General features: G+C 49.0%; 1 protein-coding gene across 1 annotated transcript in view; it reads left to right on the top strand.

Annotated features, from left to right (window-relative positions):
• The first annotated feature begins 4332 nt into the window (after nucleotides 1-4332).
• The window catches only part of Fim (plastin-2 fimbrin), a 43295-nt gene continuing 22360 nt past the window's right edge, over nucleotides 4333-25267 (top strand). Inside the window, exon 1 of the mRNA XM_011137743.3 lies at nucleotides 4333-4919. Coding sequence (XP_011136045.1) covers nucleotides 4869-4919 — 51 coding nt within the window. The 5' untranslated portion in view covers nucleotides 4333-4868. The remainder of the gene's footprint in view (nucleotides 4920-25267) is intronic.

Below are 25267 nucleotides of genomic sequence, written 5' to 3'. Positions count from 1 at the left end.
CTCGACAGCGATCGCGACAGCGGGTACACACGTAAACACGCAGTGTCGGGCACGCATACACACGCAGGAAAAGATTATTTTGTAAACGGCGGACGTCGCATTTTCCAAGAGGCGGCTCGCGCGTGTGGTTTTCCGCGATGCCGCGATGAACGCACCTTTATGGATCGCTTTATCACCGGGACATCATTTTTCTTTATGCATCTGACGTGGTCCTTCCTTCATCGTCGTCGTCTGACTCGCCGGGCGAGTAGCTTGAATATGCGTACACAGTCTCTCACACACACACACACACACACACACACACACACATGCGTGTACAGAATATGCATCACAAACTGTGACATTCTGAATTTCTCCGATTTGCGTTCTATAGGCCTTCCTAGTTCTTACTCTGTACACTACTCGCGCTCTTTTACCGTACAATTAAGTAATTTATTTCGAAACTCGACCAATGCGTAATTTAGTATTTGCTACTAAAGAATTGTATAAGACGAGACGTTTCTGTAATTTCTGACTGGAGGCTAACACGTAAGACGTAGCGATAAAGATATATCACTTCGCAATAGGACTTTATTTGCGGCGGACTTCGCTTCTCTCGATAAGAAAGCGATTTACTTCTTGTTGCATATATTATCATAGATGTATATCTATCAATAAATCATTTGACGTCGAAGAGCCTCTGTCCTCTGCGTGAGCCTCGACGATAATAATCGCGTCCTCTCTCGCGACATTCGATATTATCTTTTCCGCTGCGTCGCTTGTATTGTTTGTCTTGTCGTCGCGTGATACAATTCGCAAGCACAGCGAACACGGTTACAACTTTGTCAGAGAGAGAATTGTTTTCTTTTCATTTTATCCGATGACCGAACTCCGAAGAGAAGTTTCGAGAAATAATCTCGGGAGACGAGACCTTTCGGGGGGGAGGGGGATTCTCTCTCGGAGAGAGGGACTCGTCCCTCCGCGTCTGCTCCGCGAGGTAACATTATTTAAAAGGGGTCGATGTCCGTGGAAGCGTATTCATGTAACGGGTGGGAGAGATAGAATGTCAATAAAGCGGCGGGCAGCACGAAAGTCGGGGGAGACGTGAATATCTGGTTTACCCGCCGAAAAGGCGAGCACACGTCATCGCGCGCGCGCGTTCTTTGCGCGCACGAAACAGCCGCCGCGTATTCCGGCCGGCCGCTTCGACCGATTTGCTCCACAGATGCGAAGGAAATTCGTTTCTTCCCGTGTACATAGCTCGTCGTGCTTGCGCCCGTAATGCGTAGTAAACGTTCTTTAATTGTAACGAGAGCGATGGAAACGAGTCGCATCCGCGTCACTCGGCCGATATTGCGTTCTCGCTCGCTCGCTCGCTCGCTCGCATAAACATCGCGATGCGAGTCTGTTGATATCATGATCAATCGGTGCGTAGACGGGCCCGGCTTCGATGACGACGGGAATGAGTCAAGCAGACCTTCTTTTTCGTCGTCAGCGTACAGCTTCCACCGCTACTCGCTACTCCATATGCGAAAAATGATTCATCGGCGAGCGGCGGGCTCTCTCTCTCTCTCTCTCTCTCTCTCTGCGTTCCTTCTGCGAGCCGCAATGCGACCGACTCGACGAATTCGATTTTCCTTTGTTAATAAACGTCACCGACAATATTGGCTGCGTTCAGCATGAACAGAGTGAACAGTGAGCGCTTGGTGATTATTGTCTGTGACTGGAGCATTCTTTTAGATTCTTCATAGATCCGCAAGTATTTGCCAGGATTTTTTTCAATCTCAGATTCAAATCTGGAGTAAAAAAATTCCCTGACTTTTCCCTGATTTTCCAGGCAATTTGTTAAAAATTTCAGGTCAAATAAAAGTATTTTTTCAATACCCCCGCATGGATTCGTGGGTCTTTCAGGGAACAGTAAAATTTGAATTTACTGTAAAATTTGATTAAATCAGAGGTGATGCCTGTAACCTTCATTTGAGGAAATATTTTTAGGATTTCCTTAAATGGAACTTTTAGGCCTCATCTCTCTAAATCAATCAAGGTTTACAGTAAATTCAAATTGTTACTGTTTTCCAAAAATCTACAAATCAAACAGAGGGTTAAGTGTCTTATAAATGAATATATATATTTATTGTGCAACTTGTCCTTACATTTTCGATTTTTTATAAAAATTTAAACAAAATATAAAAATTTGTCGATACATAACAACGTAAATTTGCATTACCCAGCGAAAATATAATAAAAATTTACATTGCACTCTAATATTAAAGAAATTTTCGATTATTTTTTTAAAGTTGCAATTTGTCCTCGAAGCACTTCTGCTTCCTTTTGCGCGCTTTCTAAAATTTGTATACGTTTCATTTCTAACTCCTTTGTATACGTTTCATTTCTAACTCCTTCGCTTCTAAATTCTGTTTTCTTTTCAAATACCTTTCCTGTTCTATATTATTATAATATAAGAAAATTTCAAAAAGTACAAATTCAAAGAAAATTCCCCGATTTCCAATAAAATTCCCCGACTTTTCCCTGATTTTCCAGGGATAAACAAATTCCCCGAGTTTCCCCTGATTTTCCAGGTTTTTCCAGGCAGTAAACACCCTGTTTGCCAATCAGAAGCGAGAATCACTAAGCGCTCACTGATCATTTTGCGTCTTCTGAATGCAGCCATTGATCGTCACTGACTCGATAAATGGTTGCGAAATGGAGGAGAGGCGCGATGAAAATCGGACGGACGATGTTGAAACTTGACGATATGCAATATTTAATATTCCAGTGCCGTCGCACCGGGAGCCATGTTACTTTTCCAAACGAGCGGGTCGTATCTATTAACAATGTGATGATGTCGCGTGTATGCGACATCGCATACGTTCCGCACGCATACAAGTACACCGCGTGCTTCCAGAGCGATTACTATCAACATCGCCGTCGATGAGGGTCCACGTCGCACGTCTCGACGAAGATGCTCGAGATGCGAGATAACGCGTTCGCGGGGACGGCTTGAATAGGAGCATCCGTTACGAGGATGCCTTCGAGATAATCGTATACAAGTTTGATACAATATCCGCTTCCGGACCCTCGATAATGCAACGCTCCGAAAAATCTGGACGGGGGAAGCGGGATTATCTTGGAAGATCCCGTTCGTCATACATCCTGATTCGCTCTCTTATCGGTTATCCATTTCCATGGACCATCTCTCGCCCGCTCGCCGTGAACGAAAAAATCGATGTGACCCGCGGAGTCTCAACGTGGCAATGAACGAGCGAGACGCCTCTGAAGAAGCGAACGGAATTTCCGGCGACGAAGCGAATTCGCCTCCAGCAAGCAGAAACCCCGTTTCCTTCCTGACGAAAACACACACACACACCACACACACACACACACACATACGTATGCCTCGTCCGTTGTCCTGCGGATTCTCCCGAGCACGCTACACCCGAGATTTGAAATCCTGTTCACGGCGCACAGTGGAGCCAGATGACATTCTTTGGTTCCAAATTCTCTAGAGACCTGAATTTCCAACCGATCGTCGACACCAATGGATCAGGTTGATCCTAAATAAATTCCGAAGAGATCTGTCTTGCCAGAATTAAAAAAGACAATTTTTTTCTCGAATTACTAGCCCGAAAAGAGGAAAAATTATCGTTAAACGCGAGAAACGCTTGTGAAATACTCATTATTCGACACTTATTTCTATCTAATAGAGTATTCAGCGGATTGTGAAACTATGAAACCAGTCAACAGACACCTCGAGACTTATCGATCTTGAAGCAGAAACCCATTAACCCAAAACTCTCAAATCCCTAAAATACAAAAACATCAAGTATAGCACCCGTTAAGCACAAAACCGAGGGATTTTGATTCTTAAGCCCATCAATCTAGGAACCTATCAATCCGAGAACTTTTTAGCTCGTGGATGCATGAAGCCGTGTATATATTAAGAGCCCCAAATAGTCCAAGAACCCAATCTAGCCATAGCTGGAGAACCTAATAACACGCGACGTTGAATATTCAGCTACAAAACATTAAGTTCGAGCCTCGAAACTTTTCAGACAAGCCCTAAACCCACGAACCCTGAACCGATAATTTTTTCAAGATTTCCGCTAGATAGATCTCTTTGGAATTTATTCAGGATCCACCTCATCCACATCGATGATCGGTTGGAAATTCAGGCCTCTAGAGAACTTTCAACCAAAAAATGTCATCTGGCCCCACTGTGAGGCAGCGCAATAATAAAGACCTATCGATCTCGGCCGCGATAATCGATGCTTCATTTTACCGGCAGACGCACACTTCGTAGGTGGAATTCGGCGTACTTCGGGGCGGCACGGCGCGGCGCGGCGCGGCGCGTCGTGCGAATTCGGACGTTTTCGGCGGCGGTCGGGCTCGGTGGCGCGCGCGGTGTTTGGCGCACCGCGCGCACCGTTCCCTCAGTGTTCGCTGCGACTCGAAGTGGGAGGGACGTTGTCGTGTACGTTGGTAGAGACCGGCTGACGATCCTGCGTCTCGTGCGGCAGCCCAGAGACTTTGTTTCTCTCTCAAGGAGGGACACAGTGCGAGCGTTCCCGCCGAACGAACGTGACGTAGTAGCGCGCGTAGTTCGGCGTTCGCCACCGAGTGAGAAAGAGAAGAACATCGTCCTCGCAGACGAGAAGTGCCGCACGTTGCGCGCCGCATTGTGTCACGGCGTTATACGACGCACAAGAGTCGCCCGGCCGAGAAGGACAAGCAGGCGGATCGAAGGGAAGGAGAGAGAGAGAGAGAAAGGGAGTGGGAGAGAGAGAAAGAGAGAGAGAGGAAGAGAAGGAGAGCCGCAGGATCGGCGGAGAGACAGGTACCGGGTTGCCGCGGAGAAAGGAAAGACGCAAAGGATCACATATTCGGACAACATGGCCACCACGATCGACGACCGGCAGGAGCTGTTGGAGCAATTCCAAGCGGTGAGTGAGACCGATACACACACACACACACACAAGTATCCTTTTTCTCGTTCGGCCGCCGTGAGAGAGCCAGGCTCTCGCGAATTTCCCGGCGCTTTTCCCCGACAGCACGCCGCGCCGCCGCGCGGTTCTTTATCGATCGCCGGTCTTATCAGCGTGCCCTCGTGGAAATCCACCCTCGTGGAACGCCCGGTGTCGCCGCCCTGTCGCCGGCGCCGCTGTCAGTCGGCGCGCCTTCCGCGCGCCCTGCGACTCGGAGCTGCGTTCAGGTTCTTGAAAAATGCGGTAAAACGTCGTCGCGCCGCTCGCCGCGCCGCGCCGGCCGAGCTTCGCCTCGGGAAAAATATTATCGTCTCGCTTTCGGTAATCGCGGTCGTTTCAGTGGCGATAAAGTAATGATATACTCGGGCGACGATAACGAGTCGCCCGGCGCGTGTCGCTTTACACAAAATGCACACGACGAAGCGAGCTTGGGCTAACCGATACGGTCAGCGGCGGGAATAATCCTTCAGCATCGAGAACCGACTGTTATCTTTGCACCGAATTAACACGTTATTCGTGATTGCGAGCCTTCGGAGCGCCTGGCGCTGTAGAGTCGCGCACAGGTGCCGCACAGGTAGCGATCGGACGAGAACGTTTGAACATGGCAGACCCTCCTTGGACGGAGACTGGCTCGCGGATGGGAATTGATCGCGCGCGATGAACGAAAGAATTTGGCCGAGAGCGGCCGGATGATAAGAAGGGACCATCTCTCTCGCATTCTTCGTCCACGACGCGCTCGCGGTGTCACTTTGGTGTGGTATGCGAGAACCGTTCAATGGGCGGGGAGTTAACGTCGCGCTCCGAACCGGTCGACCCGCGTGATCGCGGGACGCGGGAACACCGTGACCTGGTCACGGTCTTTTCGTCGCCGGAGGCCGGCGATGCACCGCGATGGCCGCACCGCACCGCGCACGCACGTGTTTCCGAGTTTGAGCGCCTTGGCGCTCCTTTTTCCGAGCGCGCCGCGCCGCGCCGCGTCGTGTTTACGTCGCGTCGCTCGGCTCTTCTGCCTTTTCGGAAAGTCCCAGGCGAGAAAGTCAGACGACGCGCCGCTCGGTGTTTTGCACACCGCTGAAAAATCGCTCGCAAGACGGGAGCCTCAGTTTTTTCTCTTCTCAGTTTTTCTGCGTTTTACCGCGTTTTTTCGCGTTTTTCCGCGCTTTTCTGCGCTACCAAGCGCGAACGCGCGCTTGGTTCTCATTGAATTATTACGACGGTCACGCGAGACTCCGCTTCGGGAATATTGCTTGCCTGGGCTTTTCCCCTCTCTTGTTTTCTTCCTCCTCCTGTGTTCGCTCGACCAACACTCGCGAGCGAGTGTCGTTAATGACTCTGGATTACCAGCGACGATATATATATATATATATATTGTAATCATGTTAAACATCCGTATGAATTTATCGCGTTGACATTGATAAGCGTCGTTGCTTTTTTTTCCTCGACGGCATTACCGAGCGTTTACGACTAGAGGAACAATGTTGCTGATGCCGCGCAGCGATATGCGGCAACACATCGCTGTTTGAAAATATCGCATCCGCTCTGCGTATTTAATTTAAGCGCATCGCTCAAGGGAGAGAGAGAGAGAGAGAGAGGCGCGTGGGCGAGAGAAGCGATGAAACATCGATCAAACTTCCTTCGCGCATCGCTCGAAAACCGCGCGGCAAATGCGAAGGAGATCCAAGCACACGATATATCCTCCCTCGATTTTAACCAGCGCTTAAATACCACCCCTCCCCCTTCTTGACTGAAACGTTCGTAGTCGGGAGAGTCGCTTTTGCAACAAGTATCGTTGCAATTTATCAGCGTTGATCAATCTCGTGCGCTTATTGTCTCTACTCCTTTGTTGGAATATCAAAGAAACATTTATTTAATTCATTTTATTAACTTTTTTTTTCCTTCTGTTCTCTCTTATTTCTTTTTATTTCCTCTCTTCCTTTTTCCTTTTTTTTTTTTTACTTCCTTTTCCCTTTTTATTGTATGAGAATTTTCTTACTCGTTGTGCTATTGTCGATCTCTGTACATCAAAGAGGTCAGCCGTGTATCATTAATAAATAAATAAGATAAATAATCGAGATGCCGAGGAGAGAGGGACCGTAATATACATATTCTTTTCTCTCTCTCCCTCTCTCTCTCTCTCTCGCTATGCGGAACTTTGCGTTTGCGCTTGAAGTGAAAATGAACAAGCGGGCGGCGCGTTCGCATTTTTATCCATCGACCGCGATCTCGCGATTTCATCATCTCGCGGCGATCGTCCGTTCGCTCACGTCGCATTCGTCCTTTGAAGTCGCGGGCGCATCTCGGGGGCGCGCATTCGATGAATTGTCACGTCGCGCGCGACGACAAATTAGACAAGCCGCGGATCTGTTCGCGCCGCGCCGGCTTTCAAGAGTGCAATCAGCCTCGTTACCGCACGATTGCACTCTGCTCTTCGACGGGGAGGGCTTTTCACGGTTGATCGACTGTGAGCAGTGCGCACCGGCTCGTTTCAGCGAGGGAGAGAAAGAGAGGGAGAGGGGGAGAGAGAGAGAGAGAGAGAGAGAGAGAGAGAAGGTTTTTTCTCTCGCCTCCGCGGCTCCGATCGTTGGAAAGGCGACCTGGCTCCGCGATACAACGTGTATATTAAGTCTTTGCGGTTCTCGGGACAATATCGAGAAACAGGTCGATACTTAATATCCCGCCATCTTACCCGGACATTTGATCGCGTTGTAGCGCGACGTGCGCGCAGTAGCCGTCCCTCGTCGGAGCGTTTTGAAATATTGGGAGACATAACGGGGGCAGTCGACGGCAGAAATGTAGAAATTTAGTAACGCGTGGCAGAAATGGAACGTAATAATAATGACAAAATCGCAAATACTTCCGGTATTTGCGACGCGCAAATTCGGTTTTCGTAGTTTCGAGGAGGGCCGTTAACGACGTCGCGATATTTCCACGATTGTCGTATCGTCATGATGATTCGGTGATAATCGGCAATGAATCGAGAATAATGAACGATTTGGAGCCGGCGATTAGCCAACTTGCGAGAGAAAGAGGTTCTGGGGGGGTTTTTTTTTTTCCGCACAAATACACGAGCGCATGATGGAGGGGCGCCCCGTTGGGGCTTCTCGGATCGCCGCGTAACGGTGTCGCCAAATTTTATACGGACTCTTTCGCGGCTCTTCGTTTCCTTTTCTTTCAAAGACAGCTCGCCGCTGCGCCGCTTACTCCGTCGCCGGTTTATCGGAATCCATTTAACGAGAATTTATCGAAATATCGGCGTAGCTATGGATGCACCCACCAACCGGGTCGATTCTCAGTTGTGAGCGAGGGGGGGGGGAGGGTAAACAGCTCTTGCGCGAATTAAGCTTCGCCGCGAGCGGACGATGAACCATCGATCTCCCATTGAGATCGTCGGTTCAACTCCACCTCTGGCGGAATTTGAATTCGAGCTTTCGCCACCAACGCGACGGGGAATAACGGGCGATGCCAATTTCGCGGAAATATGCGAGTCGAATATGCACGGGCTGATCGGGGAATCCACTGGTGTAGATAAAAATTCGGCACCGCGAGTCGTGTACTCTCTTTTTGTCGTCGGCTTCCTCTACGTCGCTATGTTGCGTCCGAAAATAGAGCACTGTTTTTCTTTTTTCCCAGCGAGTCGCAAACTGTTCTGGCGAAATACCCCCCGCCCGCGGCGCTGCTCCCCCTCGCAGATCCTCGAGCGGAGCATTTCGCTCGTCCGCGCGAACCCCCCGATATTAACCCATTAATGCCGGCTGGGACAGAAATTTCGCGTTGATTTCAATGTTATGAATTTTGATGAAAATGCTCGAAAATTTTAATCCAAAGTACATCATTACTAGCGGTTTTCGAGGTCGTTCTTTCTGAATCCGCTGCGAGAATCATAAAAAAATGAGTGTTTGTATTGATTTGTAACGGTTTTTTTTTTTTTTCAAAAAATGCGATTTTTTCCCGTCAATTTTTTTTTAAATCATGAATTTCATCTTGATAAAAATGTTGAATATTACTGAAAAGTACTCCAATCGTGTCCTCGAGACTTGTAATTTCAAAAATACATATCTGGGCGTAAAATTTTCTGTACTTTTCAAATCTGTAATAAAAATATAAGTTTTGCACCAAAAAATCAACGTTGAGCCCCGTTAGGTCCAAAAAGTACATCGGACCCAAATTTGGGGCCTACCACGTGAAGAAACTCAATCAACAGGACAATTTTTATTTTGAATAATTGTTTATAAAAATGCACTCATAACGAGTTATTCGACCGAGTTCCCAAGGATCCGGCAAGGATCACTCTATGGTGATATATGCATATGGTCGCCATATTGAAATTACTAAATTGCAAAAAATTTCAGAACCACATATATTTCAAGTACAAGTCTCGAGGACTCGATTGGAGTACTTTTCAGTAATATTCAACATTTTTATCAAGTTGAAATCCATGATTTAAAAAAAAATTGACGAGAAAAAGTCGCATTTTTTGGAAAAAGGACCGTTACAAACCAATACGAACACTCATTTTTTAATGATTCTCACAGCGGATTCGGAAAGAGCGACCTCGAAAACCCCTGGTAATGTACTTTGGATTAAAATTTTCGAGCGTTTTCATAAAAATTCATAACATCGAAATCAACGCGAAATTTCCGTCCCAGCCGGCATTAATGGCTTAACCGTTCAATTACCCCTCGCGATCGCATCTGCGACTGGTGCATCTCGAGCGAAGGAACTCGGCGGCGAATCTTTCTCATGAACGTTTCGCACGAGCGAGGACACTCAGAGGACGTCCTCTTTCGTTAATCGTCCGTCCAAGTGCGAATCCCTCGAGTCATCGTCGCGACCGCGACGGCTCGCTGCGACTCGCGACTCGAATTCGTCCGTCTCGTTGAATCGCGAAATTCCACCGGCAGTCCCGGGCGGAAACGTCTCTCGCGATGCTCCGACAACGTCCGCTCACGACGAAGAGAGAGAGAGAGAGAGAGAGAGAGAGAGAGAGAGAGAGAGAGAGAACAGGACGCGACGATCCCGGCGCGGCGCGATGGCGAAAAATCGTTCCCTTCCGTCGCCGGCAAAGTCTTCAATTATCTTATTGATCGCGTCACCGCTGGTGCGCGCAACCCTTCCGCACACCCCGCCCCGCGACGAAAATGCACGCGAACGCGTTAAGGGCGAAGACCTGCCCTCTCAGGGCTGGGCCACCCTGCGTGCGGGCTGAATCATCGGACACGCGCCGCGTTTGAAAAGCCTCGATAAAACGAGCAACGGGCCGTTTCGCGTCGCCCCGGGCTGGCGCTGCTAATAACTCGGCTCTTTAGAATCTCTTTGGCACGCAGGAAACGGTACTGACGCGCGCGATAAGAGAGACCAGGTCCGTGAGAGAGCGTGGCTTCCGCCGTTTTCTTACTCTGTTGAGCAGTCACGCTCGCGAACAACTCGATTACACGCCGCGCGAGTCCGAATAAGTTAGTCAGACGAATAAGTTAGTCTGAGGCGAATTTCGCCGCGAATGAGAAGCATCGATCTCTCTCTCTCTCTCTCTCTCTCTCTCTCTCTCTCTCTCTCTCTCTCTCTCTCTCTCATCAAGATCGCCGGTTTGACTTTCGCCATCAATCGCGACGGAAAATCCAATTCCAATTTCCCGCGTAGATATCGCGGCTCGAATATGCACGGGCTGATCTCGCGCGTTTTTCCGCGGCGTTTTTCCGCGGCGTTTTCGACCCGCTCGAATTAGGGTTGTTATCCTCCGGCAGCTTCGAAGCTTCGAAGTTTTTTGTGCCGAAGCTTCGATATATTCGAAGCGGTGGTTTCCGAGCGTGCGCTCCTTGTTTCTACATGCTTGGCCATCTCAGTCATATATTGCACGGATAAGAAAAGTATAAGAAATCAGGCGATATACAATCTAAATAAAAAGAAAGAATTTTACATGACTGTGCTCAGCGCTTGGAAATAATTGCAAACTTGCGATGCATGTTAATAACGAATCGTGCGTTTCCAACTTTTATTTTCCTTCCCAAGCGCGTATTTCGATTTTGTTTACACGGGTGCAATAGTAAACAATTCGTGTAGACAAAGCTCCCGCAAGACTTCACTTCCCGAATTCACCTTCCAATTCTGAAAATTTCGAAGCTCGATGAAACTTCGAAGCTTCGATCGTTGAATATTTCGTATCGAAGCTTCGTTTCTTCGCAGCTCCGGTGCTTCGAATACGAAGACTTGGAGGAGAAATTACACCTCTACACCTCGAATGTCGTTCGCGGAATCTGAAAGAGCGCGGAAAGGGCTGCGGCCGAGTTATCCACTAATCAAAATTACACGCTCGATTCTGCGACCGCCGCCGATTCGTCGATTCCGATCCGGGACTGAGCGCCGGAGGTTTCGTTTCAACCCCCCCTCCCCGCTCCCGCGACTTCCACGAGGGGTCGCATGTTCGTCGCGAGCCCTTGGTTTTTGTTCAACGTCGAATCGCTCTCTCGAATAATCAGCGCGACGGCTAGCACCGGATAAAACGGTAATTCGGAAACGCTCTCGCGGAGCTGAAAATTCCTCGAGATGTTCCGCTCGAGGCTGGCCGGCGGCGAGACAAAAGCGCAAAGTTTCCGTGCGCGACACGCGTCGGTGCTTCTTCAAAGGGATCAGCACCCCTTACGACATCGCTCCCGACGCGATGACTCTCAACCCTTTACGCACTCGTGCGTGCGTAATCCACGCCGGCGTGCGCGTACGTATGCGTGTATTCATGCTCGCTGCGCGAGGCAGAGCAAGAGGAGGGGGGAGGGGAGGGACATCAAAGTACACGGCACTAAAACGCTCTGTGGAGGGGAAATTGTATCGCGCGCATAATTCTCCTCGTAATGCATCGGACATTTTTGCGATTAAACGGTCCACTGAGTCGCCGTCGGAATCGACTGCGCGCGCGGCAACGAAAGTCATATCTCGCACTGCGTAATGGCTTGGGGATAGCGCTTTTTTGCGCACTTTTGCGGCAGATAAAATAACACACGCGCGCGCATGGTCGAACGTTCGCTCGTGGCGAATGGCGAGAGGGAGAGACACGGCCGGGAAGCGAGCGGAAGTGTCCGCGACGGGAACGAATTCGCGACTCGCGTTTCTTCCCAAGCTCGGAGGAGCGCGGCGAGGGGAATCTCGCATTTCGCTCCGAGACGCGTATTTTTTATCCGACATTCGATTCCGGAATTTCGTGCTCTGTGCCGGCTGCCGTCTCGTCGACGCGACGAATTTTTTCGCTCCGTCGCGCTATCGCCGACGCGGCGATGTAACGAAGAGAAGTCGACGTCGGAGCTGTCGGGACGGTCGCCGGGATGATTAAATCGGATCCTTCTCTCGCCACGTGTCCTCGCGTCTGGATTATTCATGACGAGCCGCTCTTCTTGCTCTTCTGAAGCGGAGCCACCGGAATCACCGGTTTGAGAAAAGCCGAAAAGCGACAGCGATTAAAGCGGATTCCGCGGCCGCAGAGGCGGCGCGGCAACATTTTGGCCGCTCGTCGCAAACGACGGCGACGACGGAGTGAGACAAGTGCATCTCGCCTCGTTGAGAGGTAAAAACCGGACTCGGGGGGACTCACACCTTGACGGAACAGAGCAGAAGCCAAAAGAGTGTGAGAGAAAAGAACTCTCGCAAGGGAGACAATTAGCATGACTTCTGACTGGGATATGCTGCCTTGTTGCTTTCTGCCAAAGTGTGAATCCACCCTTAGTCTGGTTTTCTTTTTCTTCTTTTCGATGAGACGAGTTACACTTGTCTCACTCTCGTCGTCGTCGTTTGCGACGAGCCAAAATGTTGTCGCGCCGCCTCTGCGGCGGATCTTCGAGCAGCCGCGGAACGCGGAATCTGGTTTAGTCGCTGTCGCGCGCTATTCGGCTATTCTGAAACCGGTGTGAATCCGGCCTAATTGTGACACGGGTCGTTTCGTAATTCTTTTACCACCTTGCGTCTCTCTCGTGTTTCTTATTTTTATCCGTTCGCTCGTATCCGCTGTCGCGTCGTCGTGCGCGACTCCTCGCGGCAAGTGTCCTCGGCTCAGCTCGGATCAGCTCAGAGCGAGCTGTTTGTGCGTAACGTAAGCGCGAAACGTTACGCCCGCGAAGTAAACAGCAGAACGACGAAGCAGCACGTGCGAGCGAAGCGCGCGCGGTCGGCCACCCGAGGAGGAGGCGTCACCGTGTCGCCGCCGCCGCCGCCGCGTTGGCACGTGCCGTTCTTCTCTCCTCCAGAAACCGCGCCCCGTTGGTCTCTCACAAAAAAGAAAAAAAGTAATAGAGAACAGGCGGAGACCAACCGCTGCGATCGGGCGTCTGGCTCGCTCCCGAGGATGATACGCGGCGCGCGACCGCGAGGGAGAACGCGATAATAATATTGACGCAAGGGCGACATTGTGTGCTTTATCTGGTCGGAGAACTCCACGGTGGTCCGTCGAATGCTGAACCTCGTGCGAGCGCTCCCTCCCGGCGTGCATCCCTTCGTGCCCGACATGAAAGAAAGAATGCTCAATCTCGCTGAAACTGCGGTCTTTTACGGCGCAAATGACGCGTCCTCTTGTCTCGGAGGAAAAGCCCAACAGGGAAGTAATAATCAATTCATCGCGCAGTTACACCAAAATAACTCCTCAACGTCTCTTCCATTTTGCAGTTTTTCTCTTTAGCTTGATTTTCGCTACTTTACTTCTCGAACTTGGCTCCTTCTTTTATTTTTTATTTATTCATTTCCCCCCCCCCCCCCCCCCCCCCCAGAGACATTTGATGCGAAAATCTGTCGGGTGAAGTCGAGCAGGACTGCTCGATTCCGAAAATTTCTGACTTCTCCGGCGTCAGCAAGCTTCTGTCCCTTTCCATTTTGCAGTTTTTCTCTTTCACTTGATTTTCGCTTCTTTACCTGTCGAACTTAGCTTCTTTTTTTATTTATTCATTTTTTTTCCCCCCAGAGACATTTGATGCGGAAATCTGTCGGGTGAAGTACTGTCGAGTAGGACTGCTCGATTCCGAAAATTTCTGACTTCTCCGGCGTCAGCAAGCCTCTGTCCCTTTCCCGAGCACTTTTACAATTCAACTGGCTGTTAAGAGTGAGGGCTCACTCTGATCGTTACATAATCGTACCAGCAAGTGACCGCGGATTGCAAACGGGTACATTTCATGCGCCGCGGGTTCTTGAGATATCGTGAGACCGTGTGGTCGGACCGAAACTATTTCATAGCTTCGCGAGCGTGAAATTAATACGGAATCGCGCGGCGGCGTGTGTACTCTTGTGCGCGTTGCCGATTGGATCGAAGCGACTCGCGGCCGGCAACGGTAAGGAACATTTCGCATGATCACTGGAAAATGCGGCGTCTCCTGGCGCAAATGGACCGAGGCGGAAAATCCAGAGAGGGAAAAGATCCACGGGAGAAAACATTGCTCGAGTGAACTCGTGGAATACGAACGAAGCGAAACGCGCGTTTGACTCGTTCGTCGATTCAAGCGACTTCTTCCTCCGTGCCGAGATCGGTCTCCTCGCCGCGCGAAGATATTTCTTCTACAAGGACAGACGCACGCAAGAGATGCTAAAGGTGGGAAAGTGTCTGGCGGGGGGGGGGGGGAATTGCCGAAGAATCATCTCGAAGTCTCTGAAGAATCTGCGGGCGCTTGAATTTTTGTATTTTTTAAATTTTTGAATTTTTTTCCTGCGTTTTGACTGCGCAGTTCGCAGTTATCGGCGCGTCGCTCGGCTTCACAGCTCTCGTTATTTTCATTTCCTTTTTGCAGCTTTTGTCATCCTCTTCCCTCTCTCGACACGCCTTTCCTTCAATTTAAAAATCTTTTCAATTTTGCCTGCGTAATTCGCGATTATCGGCACGTTGCTCAGCAGCTCACAATAGCAGTCACAGCCCGATCGGCTCTCATCGCGAGTCGTGTTGACGTCATCGGCTGCTCGCAGATCGCACAGCTGCGGATTCGCGGAGGTTTCGGCAGCTCCCGTTATCTCCGTTGAGCGTCGCGACGTCTCAATATCGGCGGCACCGTCATCACGCAAACGCCGTACGTTTGTTGTACGATAACGAGGCGCGAGATAAGCGCGATTAATTCGCTGCCGATGCACATTCCGCTCTATCTGCCGCGGCTTATTTGCGTACCTCCGCCTGCCTCCTTCTTCTGCGTTCTTCGGGCATTTCTCGACTTTTTACGAGCCGCCAGACACGAGGGGGGGCGAATGCGCCCCCGCGTCCCCCCCCCCCCCCCGCGGCGAAGCCGGGCGCGCCCGTCGGCGTCGCGCATAGAGAGGCCTCCGCGAGAGCCCCGGCTCTTATCATTCACGGCCCTAACAATGCTTTCTACTCCAATTGTTGCTCAACCGCGTCGCTCGGGCCGCCGCGCCGCCGCGATTGTTATGCAATTGCACGCCGCTGGAATGGCAAATGGGGCCGCGATCGGCTGCTCAAAAGTAAGAGATCGTTGCGCAACCGCAGCTTAGGTCGCATTAGAGCTGCTGCTGCTCGTATCGCGCGAATTTTCGCGAGCGGCCTAAGGACACCGATTTTTTCATCAAACGGATCGCGATTTAAAGATCGATTCGAATCACGAAGGAAAAAATCGGCTTGTAAAGAATCGACTTCAGAAAATCGACTTGAATCGGTACGCACGTAAAGTGAACCACTCATTAAAGTATATTATCTGTCAAATTTCTACACTCTAAAGTAGACCTCGTATAATTCATACAAAGTTTAATATGAATTCAAGAGATTAAACAGATGGTACTTTCTTTGGTTGTGCTGCGCGTGGCCGCAACAAGATGGAAAAAGATCTTTAAATCTTTATGCTAAGGATTTAATCAGTTTGATTGAACATCAATCAAGGGTTCTTAAGCGTTATTAAATGAGAAATCACGTTTGCTATTATATGCGTATACACATGTATACAATGTATATACCGTTATGTGGAGTGACTGTGATTGGTTCGCGCGTTCCGTTCCGCTGAAAATTCTCGCCCATGGGACGTCGGCTTAAAGGCAACGTAGTGTGCATCGTGTAGCCATTAAATGAGTTGAAATATTACAACTAAAAAGAATAAACGAAAACAGAAAAACGACTATTACTAGTAGAGACTGAAAAAATTGTGCGAAAAAATGGCGATTTTCAAAATTTACAGATCGATCCTTGAATCGATTCGGTTCCAGAAAATCGATCTTCGATTAAGATCGACTTAAAATCGGCACCCCTAGAGCAGCGCTTCTCAAACGACGAGACTGCCGACCGCCCCGGTCTTGTTTCTCCTCGTCGTCGTCGTCGTCGTCGTCGTCGTCGTTCGTTCACCTGGCTGGCGGAAGGGCTGGCGCTTGATTGTTGGAGTCTTGCCGCTAAATCGTGGCCTGCTGGCCGACTGAGACGAAAATCGATGATCGTGTCGCGTATGCGCGCGTGTCTGTATCGCGCCGGCCAGAGCGATAGGACGCTTTAATGGCGCAACCATTGTGTACGGTGAATCACTCCCGATTGCTCGCTTCGCTGTGTACAACAACAGAACGGTATTTTTTTCGTCACCTTGAGACTAACGTATGCGAGAAACAATCGCGTTCGCTCGCTCGTGATCGCCGAGTTCATTGTGTCACGCGCGCGACACACTTGGCCTGCGAATGTTCGCCGCGCTGCGGCGGCTGCGAATCGCGAAATTCCACCGGAGATGACGCACCGGGCTTACCGGCCTCTAATCATCGCGATGAGACGCATTGTAATTATTGCGAGAGCAGAGTGCTCGATTTGTCCTTGACGTGGGAACATTTGCCGCCTTTGCTACGGAATTTATATGTGCATATTTTTTTTACGGATTTCTTTACGACTCGACGACTCGAAATTTACCCGAGTCAAAAACGAGCAGCGAGGAGAAGGAGAGGAGAGAGGGAGAGAGAGAGAGAGAGAGAGAGAGAGAAAGGGAGAGGAAAATTCCCCTCGCCGCTGCGTTCGTGACTGCAAGACCCGAGCTTCCCGCGTCTAATATTTTCCGCACGGCCGGTCCGCCGTGTTTTCGCCTTGCTTTTCGCTAGCTCACACCGCAACGGCGGCTACATAAATGCATAATGTTTTCCTTGTTCGCGAACGCGAGTCGTCGGCCGTCGCCCGCATTGGAAACGGAATCCGCCGAGGAGGAGAGGCCGCCTCGACGGCAGCGGGAACACCGCCGCGCGCCATGAATGCGCTCGTTATGATCGCGGGAAAACTTATCAATCTGCAAGTTCTTGCCGCGACGAAAATTAATCTCTCGACTCTGCCGGCGCGATCCGGCGCCTATGGACGGCGCAGCCCGTCTTTCATTGAGAGTTCAAATGCGAAGTTCTTCGATGATGCGAACGGCCACGCGCGCGCGCGTGTGTCGTTTCATAAAGTTGAGATTCAAGCGCTCGCCCTAATTGCCGATTGCATACGTCTGGAAAGAGACTGATCGAGACAATCGTCGTCACCGACGACTCCTCGACCGACGACGTCAGCAACTCGCGATGAGAGCCTGTGAGGCTATGAGACTGCGCAACGGGGCGATAATCGCGAATTATGCAGCTAAAACTGAAGAAATTAAAAAATTTGAAAATTGAAGGAAAAGCGTGTCGAGGGAAGAGGATGACAAAAGCTGCGGAAATAAAATCGAAATGAAAATGACGAGAGCTGTGTTGAGGCTGAGTACCGGGGCGATAACCGCGAATTACGCAGTTGAAACTGAAAAAATTTGAAAATTTAAAAATTGAAGGAAAATGTCGAAAGAAGAGATTGATAAAAGCTGCAAAAAGGAAATGAAATTGAAATGAAAATTGCGAGAGCTATTCAGGCTAAGCAACGGGGCGATAATCGCGAATTTACGCAGCTGGAACTGAAAAAATTTGAAAAATTTAGAAATTGAAGGAAAATGTCGAAGGAAGAGAATGATAAAAGCTGCAAAAAGGAAATGAAGTTGAAATGAAAATTACGAGAGCTATTGAGGCCGGCTGAGCAACGGGGCGAATTACGCAGCCAAAACCAAAAAAATTTTTTAATTTAAAAATCGAAGAAAAAGCGTGTCGAGGAAAAAGGATGACAAAAGCTGCAAAAAGGAAATAAAATCGAAATGAAAATGGCTATGAGGCTGTACAACGCGGCGATAACTGCGAATTACGCAGCCAAAACTAAAAACATTAAAAAATTTAAAGATCGAAGAAAAAGCGTGTCGAGGAAAGAGGATGACAAAAGCTGCAGAAAGGAAATAAAATCGAAAATGAAAATAACGAGAGCTATGAGGCTGCACAACGCGGCGAATTACGCAGCCAAGACATAAAAAAATTAAAAGATCAAAAGAAAATTGAAGGAGAAAAGACGTGTCGAGAGGGAAGTGGATGAGCAAAGGCTGCGGAAATGAAGTCGGCATGAAAATGACGAGAGAGAGAGAGAGAAAGAGAGAGAGAGAGAGAGAGAGAGAGAGAGAGAGAGAGAGAGAGAGAGAGCAGAATTGTGAATCGCAAGAATCAAATTGTCTGCCCGGGACGTCTCGAGGCGGTCTCCGAAAGCGAACATCGCCCGGCGAGATCTCAATTCACGGCGGATGACGAAGCGACCGACGAGTTACGCAAAAGGTGCACGCTCGCGGCACGGCGTAATCTGATTTCGTTATGGACGAGAGCGTTATGGGCCACGCTTGAATCCGCGGCGCTCGTCATGTCGCCGCAATTAACCGGGCAAGTGCAGTTCAGTCGGCCGCGGCGCGCGGTCTCGGGCTCTCTCACTCTATCAGCTGCAGCTTTCGCACCGCGACGATGATCTCTCCGAGTAGTCGTCCACTTAAATTAAAGTTACTCATTCGTCCGTCCCGAGCCCCCGAGGTCATCGTTTGCGATCGATGCGAATTCCAAGTTTCTCACCGGTCATGGAGGGCGGCGGGGATGGCGAGAGGCGAGAGAAGGTCGAAGCCGCCGCCTCCGAAGGAGGCCTGAAAATGTCAAAGACGCGGTCGACTACCTTCTCAGCGCTCGAGAGAGAGAGAGAGAGAGAGAGAGAGAGAGAGACAATGTGCCGTCTGAGGGCCAATTCTCACGTAGCTGCGTGCGCGGCCGCGGCTAAACGCGTACGCGTACGCGAGTGCGCGTCTCTCTCGGTGCAGCGCGACGCGCACGCAGGCACGCACGTTCTTTGCCGGGGCGGTTCTCACGCTTAGCTCCTTAATTACGCCGTGTAGTTATAATTAATCCCACCCCGGCGCATGACGAGAGAGGTTCCGTGCCTCAAGATAGGACGCGACGCGATGAAACGAGCCGTTTTTTTCAGCGGGATCTCGGTTGTCCCTCCGACAAGCCGGTGCAATATGATGGTCGAGAGGCAAGCTTCGATGAAACGAGTTCCGTACTCGCTCGATTGCGAGTCGATCTTCCAAGTTCCGGGCACTTAGGCGGGTCCGCGCTCGGAAGTTTCGTGTTACACATTTTCCGATGCTTAACGGAACAATGCGACGGGAATGAGAGAGAGAGAGAGAGAGAGAGAGAGAGAGAGAGAGAGAGAGAGAGAGAGAGAGAGAGAGAGAGAGAGAGAGAGAGAGAGAGAGAGAAAAGAGCGGGCTGTGAAACGTGCGCATTAATAAACTGCGGCTTATCGAGCGGCCTTTCCTGTAATTTCAGCCGTTTTATTGTTTATACAATTCCCGCAGGCGCACGCGATAGCTCGCTGCCGCGTTTGCACCGCGCGATTTCGCCACTTCGGCGCTGCCGTCCGGTATATTTTAGCATCGAATACTGGGAACGTCGTTTCGCGTGGCGGCGGTTACCTCGAAAGAATACCAAATGCCTGCCTTCCGCAGGAAACACGTTCGCGAGCGAGCGGGCCGGCTCGATATTCCCGCCGCCGCCGCCGCCGCCGCCGTCGAGATTCTCCAGGAAGCCCCGAACTAGGGATGGGCGATGCAGTATCGATATTTTAAAGTATCGATACTTTTGGATCTAAATATCGATACTCGGTATCGATACTTCAAGAGCAATATCGGACTTCCGATACAGTTCAATACGGATCAGTATTCTATTGGGCGAAAATTTTTGCGTACCGAAACTTTTGGAACTAGCGATACAAACCACAGCCGTTCTCAGTTCCGTTTGCGTTTGAATTGTCGCAAACCATTGCAAATTAATGGCGAATTCGATTGACATGGACTCGCTCCGTCCCCCGGCAAGCGTGCCTAATAACAAAAGATTACTAGGCACGCTTGCTCGGACTGCGTACCTTTATGCTAACCTGAGTGCGGGTAACTTAAGAAGCTTTCTGAATTTGCGTACGTATCGTGTAATTTGTCAAAAGTACTTCCGTCTTAAACGAAAATGCTGCCGAAACTAAACAAATAATATTTTTCATCTGCACACATTTAGGCCAGTATTCATAGTATCGGATCTTACATTTAAGACCGTCTTAAGTTCGTCTTCAGATATTGTATGGATCATCATTTCATTGGCTACATAGTATCTGAACGTGAACTTAAGACGGCCTTAAATATAAGGCTGCGTTCGGAAAATACCAACGGTCGAGCAATTCGTCAATGTAATTGGATGCCTTCCTTTTTTCCGATGAAATTACTAGGAATCCATTTCCGACGCATTCTAAAAACGGTAACTATAATAGATTTTAGTATAAACAAGTATAAATCAATAAGTAAATATATAATAGGTACACAGTCCGAAATAAGAATATTATTGGTATCGATATTACTATCGAATATCGATATTTTTTTCCGATATTTTTATTTATGATACGTATCGATATGAAACATCGATACTTTCTATTGTATCGCCCAGCCCTACCCCGAACCTTTATCCCCGCCGCGCGCGGCGCGGAATACATCAGTCCTCGGCGGAGAACAATCCCCCCGTGTCTCTCCCGCGTCCCGAAGCGCAAGCTTCGGCTGATTGAAAGTCACCCGCGTCGGCGGACTTGCGCTCTCGATGCAGCGGCTGCTTGCCGACGCTCTAAAATTTATTTACCGGGGAGGAGATTTCGACAAATCACGCGAGGTCAGATCTAATCGCCGCGAGAGGGGGAGAAAACGAGAGCGACACGGTCCGCGCGATCCCTCCGTCTCCGCTGTTAATGGCCATTGTCGTATCAGCGCGATTATCCTTTGCGGACAAACGAGAGATATATCTCGAATTGATGAGTCAGATCTCGGCAGCGGATATATCTTCTTATGCGAGACTCGGCCCGCCGGGCTAATAAGTTCGCTCGAGTCGCCGATTATCCGGCCGCGCGCAATGCCGTCGAGTGTCGCAATCCGCCAATCGCGCGGCCGATTGCGCTTTCGTCCCGATCTTTGTACCGCGTCATTGAAACTCAATCGTTGCCCGCGTCAGCGAACGGGGTGCGAGAAACGAGCGAGCGAGCGAGCGAGCGAGCCAAGCTTCTCAGTAATAAAAGAGCTCGGGGGACATTTCTTTTTGCATGCACGGTATCGTGTAACTGAACTATATTCATACCGAGGTCCGGACTTATATACATGTTAGTGGTCATTAATTCCGAGCAGTTCGCTCGGATATCTTTTCAACTTTGCGATATCAATTCGCGTCTACATCAATCCGGAGAACTGTTGTATCGATTTGCAAAACAGTTTCCTGCAGCCTGAGGTAAACGTTCCAATGGCGCCGGACACGCCCCAGTATCCGACCACTTTGAAAAAACATATTTATTATTTATTTTAACAACAATGAGCGAGAGTAATGATTATTGTAAAAAAAACTCCGATATTTTACGATTAGTTGGAGAAAAAAGATATGTCCAGTTTGATACTTTTGTGTTAAAATAAAAATTAATTAAACAAGTATGCACCTATGATTTGGCAAAATAATTCGTCGATTGTTAATTAATTCATTATTTGCGGTTAGACACTGGGACAAATTATATCCGAACATTGGACCATAACCTATTTCAATTGTCTGCTCATATAGTACATTAATTTAGGCGCCTCATTATTTGCGTAAATATTTCATTAATAATAGATATATACATTGGTTTAAATGACTTTTCTTTACTTTTCATAAGGGAGTCTTAAGTCTTCGAATCAATGCAAATATTTATATCAAAACTATTCTTAATATTATTATATATTGTACTTTTTACGACGATCTACGCTTAAACAACGGTTACTGGGACATTTACCTTACCTTGAAATTCGTTGGAAACGAACGCAACTGGGGTGATGTCGACGTCACGATGAGGGGCGCAGGGGTGGAAAGCGATAATTCCCGCGTCACTCTTTTCTTCTGCGGCCGCGGCTGCGTCGCGTTAATTCTATCTCCGTGGCGGCGCTTGTCGGTCAGTCGTATGACCGGATTTTTCGCTGATACCGCGGCACGACAAAACGGGAGATTTCTGACTGCGGGACTGCAGGTGGTCGGAGGCGAGGTGAGGGGAGGGAGGGAGGGAGGGCTTGCGAACGGGGCTGGTGAGATTGCGATCGTACACCGATAGAAAAATATAGTTGAATTAACTACAATCTCACTATATTTTATAGTTCATTTTGGCGTCAACCATATTTTTATAGTTTGTGGAACCTGCAGAATATAGTGGAATAAACACAAATATATAGTCAATGATTGTCTTAAATAATTGTTTAGTTACTTTTACATATATAGTAATTTCTCATTCACAAATATAGTGAGATTTAATATTCATATAGTTACATGTGTCATCATTTAGCAAATATTATGATAATATTGACTATATAAAAGAGTTACTTTACCTACCATTATATGGGTTTGTATCCATACAATAATTTTAGTTTAACTTACTATAATTCTTAGTAAAAATATTATATGGTTGGTTATACTATGTCTATATCGTAATTATTACCGATATTATGGTAATGGTACTTATTATAAATATGATATTTCGGACTATAATTAGTTACTGTTATTATCATTATAGTTCCAAATATCATATACTTTTCTCTCAGCGTAGGAAGTTGGGCCGCTCCGTCCGCAACCCATCCGCGTTCTCGTCGTGCCACGTCGTCCTTCTCGTATCGCTACTTCCTCGCGGTAATTATCATCAGGCAACCGCCTGACCGACGCCGCAAGTGGAAGCCGCGTCTACCGCGCGGCCGCGGATTCTTCAAATGCCGCGGAACAGTGCGGCCACTGTCGCCGCCGCCGGCGGCGGACTACTTCCTTTTTGCAGACGACTGCCGGCTCTCGCCGAGGCCGGGAAAGACGGAGTCCTTGCGAGTCGCGACGCGGCGCGGCGCGGCGCGGCGGGGCGGCGCGAAATATTAAATTCCGCACCGTCGTCCGCCGGATGGATGGAACGGCCGGGGCGGCTCGGATGCGGCGGACTGATAACTCGCGAAACTGCCGTTCGCTTCGCGATAAAATCGCTCGCGACGACATTCCCTCGAAAATGAGGCACGCGGGAGATACGCGGCCGGCGGACTCGGCGGATCGTTTTACGCGGTTTACGCGAGCGTTCATTGCGCCCTTCATTAATCCTTTCACTGTCAGTGGGAAGTATACTTCCCACCATTTCTTGATTCAATTTTGCGTTGTAAATCACATAATTTTGAAGAACTAATCGGGGATCTCGGGTTTTCCACATACCATAACTGAATAGTTGCTCAACGTAGACTCAACTCCAATAGGTTTTTATACGCAATTCATTCATTCGTGATTATTTATAACAAATCAAAGTTGAAAGAAATGCTTTTCTTAGGGAAAAATCGATTCCTCGGAGAGTATTGAATGTAGAGGTCTGAAATTTTCACCGAATATTTTTCTGATGTTGCACAAAAACGTATATTTTTTTTCAGTATTTTTTCAGCAGGTTACACCTTTTTTTTTTTATAAACGAATATTTCCACAAAAATGGCCGAAATATGATTTTTTTGCACTTTTTAGCTCTATTTTCCTAGTTTTTTCATTCTGTATCTCCATCTTATCCATACTATCAATATTATTTTACTCAAAAATGAATGTTTAATCTCTAGTAAGCAGTATAAATGTGCAGTATTGAACATTTTCCCACATAAATTTTTCCCAACTCGATCGAGTTTCATCGTCTAGAATCATATATTCTTATTACGACCTGGTCATTATTTAATAATAATCTTCGATTCGACCCAAAAAACGTAGGACTACCAAATATTTTAATAATTTTCTCAAGGGAAGTCAATTCAGCAGTGAAAGGGTTAAGAGAAATTTTATTTATGACGCTTCAGAGTAGAGACTTGCCACTTTTTTCCGATCAATTTCGGTCGATGTCGTCGACCTCGCGGTCTCGTCTTTGGCGCGCGCCGCATCGACGAATCTAATTGTTTGTTATTGTATCTTCGATCGCACTTTCAGCCACACCGCCGGGGCGCCTCTTTCGATGGCTCTTTCTGGTTCTTTGATCGGCCGCGCGTTTCGATAAGTCGTTATCAGTCTTATCAAAAATGCGCGCTGGACGGATGTAAGCACGAAATGTTCGCCGGCCGGCCGCGTTATTGTTATCGCAGCGCCGTCCACGGCGCCGACGTTCATCGCCGATGACTGCTTCCAGCCGAGGAAGTCGAGGCTGATAGCGCAATCCGCAATTATGAAGGCGAAAGAGACACGCGAGTCCTCGCCGATGTGGACTCGGCTTGAGAGCTCGGCTCGATGAGGACAATAATAAGAAGATAAAAAAAGAACGTCTCTCTCGAGTACGGTTCGTTTGCGCTCTGCGCTTCCGGGGACCTACGAGGTGCTGCGAACTCGTCCCATCGGCGAGTCCTGCGGCTCTCCTTCGGCGAACGACAGTGAGTCAGGATGAATCGCGACCGCGAATTTATTGTTTGCTGGCACGCGTTTGGGAATCGATGATTCACATTGAGCCCCGCGTTTTCACTTCCGTGGCTTTCGACGCGCCGCGACGGTGCCCGCTCCGTCCGTCTGTGTGTTCTAGCTTTTCTCTCCTCTCCTCTCCTCTCCTATCCGATTCGTTCCCGCGTTCGTTTTCTCCGTTATGCAACTCGGCGCGCTCGGTGCATTCGCTTTGATGAGCGATCGCTTCAATTCGTCCGTCTTCGATCTTTGCTCCCGCGAACAAAAGAACGAGAGAGAGAGAGAGAGAGAGAGAGAGAGAGAGAGAGGGAGAGAGAGACCCCGCGGCGACGCCTCCTTGTGCGGCGCGTTCTTCCCGCTCTCCCGTTAGCTCCTCTCCGTCTTCCTTTTTCCTGCGAGAGTGCGAGAAAACGCGGCCACTGTCTTCGGAGAGCGCTCTCCTAACGGTCTCGCGACGTGTCAAAGGTGCCGGACTCCGGCGGGTGTGAAATTGCTCTCGCGGTAACAGGTGCTCGCTATGGCGTGGAATATTGTTTTGTTTCGCC

Source organism: Harpegnathos saltator, unplaced genomic scaffold (assembly GCF_003227715.2).
Source record: "Harpegnathos saltator strain DR-91 unplaced genomic scaffold, Hsal_v8.6 scaffold514, whole genome shotgun sequence".
Classification (NCBI taxonomy): Eukaryota; Metazoa; Arthropoda; class Insecta; order Hymenoptera; family Formicidae; genus Harpegnathos; species Harpegnathos saltator.
Note: the sequence above shows the minus strand (reverse complement) of the source record. Positions and strands in the feature narration are given on the sequence as shown.